Source organism: Rosa chinensis, chromosome 5 (assembly GCF_002994745.2).
Source record: "Rosa chinensis cultivar Old Blush chromosome 5, RchiOBHm-V2, whole genome shotgun sequence".
Classification (NCBI taxonomy): Eukaryota; Viridiplantae; Streptophyta; class Magnoliopsida; order Rosales; family Rosaceae; genus Rosa; species Rosa chinensis.
Genome location: NC_037092.1, coordinates 66,807,633 through 66,812,297, shown reverse-complemented (window position 1 = coordinate 66,812,297; position 4,665 = coordinate 66,807,633). Strand labels below are relative to the sequence as shown.

Below are 4,665 nucleotides of genomic sequence, written 5' to 3'. Positions count from 1 at the left end.
TCGATTCACTAGCTAGAAGATCTACGAACCCAGACGTTCATCTAGAAAGAAATTTGATGAAACACAAAGGAAAAGGTGAGATCTACTCACATCTGAACGTGAGTGTTCGTCCATATCTTGCGGTAATTTTTTTCATTTTTTTGGTTCATTTGATCTGTTCGTACTTCGTAGTGTTTTCTTAAGATTCAGAGTACTTCTCTATAAGTAAGCCATTTTAGAGAGCAGTTTAGCTCGACACAATCTTTTGTTAAATTGGTGAGCTTGATCCAAAGTTTTAGTCTTTGTAATGTCTGTAGATTTGGTGCTATCCTATGCAATGAATCCAAGTAATTTATGGACAAATCTAATCTCATTTATAAATAGTATATGCATTCATCATCCAATTCGTGTTTACCAAATTGTGATCCAAAATTGTTTTGCTTCAAATTGTGATCCAATATTTTTTTGGTATTCTAACTTGTGATTTACTTTGTGTTTTTAATTTTCTGTTACAACAGTATTAGCGCATGATTGCTTTCATAACCTAAAATTGGTTTATATTGATTCTCTGGTTTGTAGTGTTTCCATGTATGCATACTCACAGGTTATTGTGCTAGACTAGAGATGTAAGTTAGCTTATATGTTTCCTCTCAAAAAAAAAAAAAGTTAGCTTATATGTTGAAAGTTGAAACTGTATCCTTTATATTATTGGATTCATCTGCTTTGACTTGCAGTATTTACATATTTTGGTCATTTATGCTGCCTTTGGTATGATACAAGGCAAAAGTTATATAAAAGACCAATATATTGCCCTCTTTCATGAAGATGTTTCAACTTATTTTAGATCTTGTTTTTCTCTTTATTTTCTCCTTCTATAGTTTTTTTTTTCCCCTTATTGATGCATTCCTTGCTCAGTAGTTACTTTTATGCATGACTAATTCATGGGAATTGGTTTTCTTATCGGAAGCCCTATTGGCCAAATTCTTATGAACCTCGACTATTTGCATATGAATCATATTCTTCATCTAGAGTGTCAAGTTTCATTACACATTTGTTCTTGCGTACTTGGCCAAGGTAATTCATAATTTGATCTGATGTTGTTTTTTACTGATATTCCATTTTCTTAGTGTTCGCTAATATACGATTTGGTAATTTATCCTCTTATTTCCTATATTCCCCAAACGGACGTATAGTTTTGCTGACAACAAATGATCTATTTGGGTGCAGGTGATGACTGTTTGGACTTGCCAAGATGTTGACTTCAGATGATCTTGCTTGCGATGCACAATGTCTTGAAGCTATCTATATCAAATATATCTTAATTCAGGAGGATTGGTAGCTGTATGTGTCCCAATCTGATATACCTTGTAGTTCCAAATCAGATATGGTCTTTGGGTAGGCAGTGTACATTTGAAAATCTTTTGGTCTTGATTAATGTTCTTATCTGCAATATTATTATACTTAACATATTTTTGATCCAATATTTCTCATTGGCCTGCATCTAAAGCATTTCTAACTTATGGTGTGGTGCAAGAAAAACTTAACTTAATGTTCCATTATGTTAAAATTGATTGTTATTTTAAAGTTGAGCTTGATGTTGCTATGTCCTTGTCCTTAAGTCATGGTAGACATTTAGACTTGGTTAAACTTTCTCACCTTTGTTTGGTTAGTTCACTAATTGTTTCTTCAGTTGGCAAGCTAAAGATCCATCTATACATCTAAAATAGTTAGAACATACTTTATCGTGTCAGCAATATATAACACACACACACACTTTGTTCTTTCTGTACGTACGGATATTGTTTCATGAGAAGTATTACTTGCAAATATGTTAGGTTTAGATATATTCATGCCAAAAACAAGATAGGCTTTCTAGATAAATGCATTATCTCATAAGCAAGTGAGTTGATATGTGTTTGGTTTGCACTCTGACCTTAAACTAATCAAAGGTCAAGACAAAACCTCTCTTTTGCTTGTTTGTAATTATTGTAACCAGCATATGCTCTATAGTATTTCTCCTCTTTACTACTTTGTATGTGAGGTGCAAAAACAAGTATTGGGTTGCTATAATCCTTAAGAAATGGAACTTCATGTGGGTTACACAGGGTTTTCGATGCTGCTATTATTTTTGCTTTTATTTTTCTAAACCATTAAGATGATCGTGGGTCTGATGCCTTGATTCCTGACTTGCTATACAGACAAAGAGAACCAAGAAGGCTGGTATTGTCGGGAAGTATGGTGAAGAAGGATTTTCTGTAACTTTGTGTTTGGGGACTGCAGATTGTATAGGAGTGGAGCCAAAAGACAGTTTTGTAAATTGTTGCGAAAAGAATCCAGAACCCAGAATAAGATTCTCTATTTCATATCACTTGTATTCAAGACTCGAAGCATATCGTGTCAGGCCGACAACAACGACAACAAGAGTGACCTGCATCCGCTGCTTTGGTAAGTCCCTCTTCCAATTTAATTCTCCAACGCTTAATTATATGGTTGAATCTGTATGAATATGTGGTGATTTATTTTGAATGGGAACAAAATTGTGTAACTATAAGAAAATTTGGTTGGGTAAGCTTCAGTTTTGTTTTTGGTAGTGATAATTTGTGATATTTTGATTAGATGTGTCATGTATGAGGCTGAAGTTTGGGGAATTGGGTAGCAATTTGGGAAGTGAATATCTGTATGTATCCATATACACATGCTTTCAAAGGCCAGATTTTGTGCCACCAGGTTGTTATAAGCTTGTCTTTCTTTCTAAATACTCATTTGGCAACAGGTCAACAGCTTGTGTAGTTGAACTTACTTGAATTAGAAACGTATATTTGTTATTAGATTTTATATATTTGGCAACATGTCAACAGCTAGATCTTGTATATTTGTAATTAGAAAAGTACTTGAACTTTCATAGAAAGTAATGTTAGTTTCAAAATGAGTTTCTTTGACTTCCTTTTCTTTTCTTTCTTTCAGGTTTCTTTTTGCTATCTTGTAGTCATAGTTCTTGATCTCATATTTTGGGATTAGGACATGACAAAAGAGGCCTTACATGTCAAATACCAACATATGCTTTCTTCCAACCCCTACTCTGCAGGTAAGCTAGTTATCAAATTTAGTATCCATAATTAAATGCAAACAAATTTTTAAAACTTTATGTAATGTCACTTTGGCTTGGCTTGTGTTGGTATTCCTTTGCATTGAGCATGAATTAAATGCAATCAATTTCTTGTTTGCTTTTGTGTAATTTCTTGTTAGGTTTTGTCGCTAGTCAGTTTCTGAGGATAGTATTGCTTTAGGAAGGTTAAGGTCCAAGTGAAATGGCCAGAAGTTTAGTTTCAGTTTATTTAGTGGATTATGTATCATCACGACAAGAATATGAACAATCCTAAAGCGGTAGTATATGGTTTAAATCTGTTATAACATATTTACATATCTATTTCAATGTGTGTATATGTTAAGTTCACCAAGTTGTGAAGCTTTGTTGTTTGATTGTTTTTGGAGTGGATAGGTTGTCTCTAGCTTGTTTATTTTGATTGTTTTCTCAAAACCAAAAACCCTAAAATCGTTTTCTTGTTTATTTCTTTAATTTCTGTTTTCGCAGGTTTCCGTCTTCTTTTCTTTTAATTATTTAGCAAAGCAAATGATCTCCAAAATCCAAAAAAATTTACCAGTGTCCAGTTTAGTGTATTCACTTAGTGTCTATGAAATTTCATTGAAATCGGAGTAGTTTAGGTTAAGTTTTTATTTTTGTTTTGGTTTCTAGTCAGAGTCGTAGTTACTCTGCTTTGTGTTTATTAGGTTAGTTGTTATTCCATCTTCTATGGGTAATGACCCCTGCTTACCTATCTACAAGTGACTAATTCATTTGTGTGAGCTTTAAGTTTCACAAAAGAATGTACCTAATAGTTTGAAACTTTATATTTATATCAGCAGATGGAGGGAGTGAATGGAGAAAGCCATGCTTGATAAATGTGAAGCATTGCTGGCTTCAGTAGCAGCTGTGCAGGTATAATAATGTATCCATATGTTTAACAGAGTGAAAATACCTTACTTTCTTCAGCAACTTAGTCTTTAATTAGATTTTGAATTCTAGATTTTATATTCATCAATTGTAACTATGAATGACTAATGGGATCAATAATAAGATGTTTATTTCCATGAGGTGGAGCAGGGCTGATTCTATTATCCTAGAGGTCATGGATCTGATCAAGGTCTTTCTGAAACAGACCAAATTTTACATGTATTTTCTTCCTAAAAAGGGTCTAGTTGTTAACGCCACCCTTAATTTTTCTGATTGCAGGGGTGGAGATCATGTGCAGTGACCACGCTGGGTAGAGATGGTAGTGACTTGACAGCTACAACCATTGGTAAAGCACGTTGGCAGGAACTTGACCATGTTGTGGAAGAACTGGAGAGAATTGTTGTTGTCAATCTCTTCAGAACTGATCAATAATATCTCTCATTGGAAATGTGCAGAAATCATAACTAATATTAGAGAAGGTGTTGTACTGTGTTTTGCCAAGTACTTAGAAAGCATTCCCTATTTTCTTTTGTTCTCTGGTTGATGACAAGTGTTGTTCAATTGATCAAATAGGGTTATCAGCTATATATGTATTTGAATCTGGTATTCATGTTTTGGTGCATTTTATATAAAATTTATTACTAGGCTTCTTTTGTTCCAAAAATAAAAATCTG

The 4,665-nt window shown here is 33.6% G+C and overlaps 1 protein-coding gene across 1 annotated transcript; it reads left to right on the top strand.

Annotated features, from left to right (window-relative positions):
* The first annotated feature begins 378 nt into the window (after positions 1–378).
* LOC112201658 lies at positions 379–4,423 on the top strand. The gene is made up of 5 exons (XM_040505936.1): positions 379–1,053; positions 1,207–1,374; positions 2,260–2,424; positions 4,142–4,181; positions 4,271–4,423. The coding sequence occupies exons 2-5, from the start codon at positions 1,364–1,366 to the stop codon at positions 4,421–4,423; spliced, it is 369 nt and encodes a 122-aa protein (XP_040361870.1). The 5' UTR covers positions 379–1,053; positions 1,207–1,363.
* The last annotated feature ends 242 nt before the right edge of the window (positions 4,424–4,665 follow it).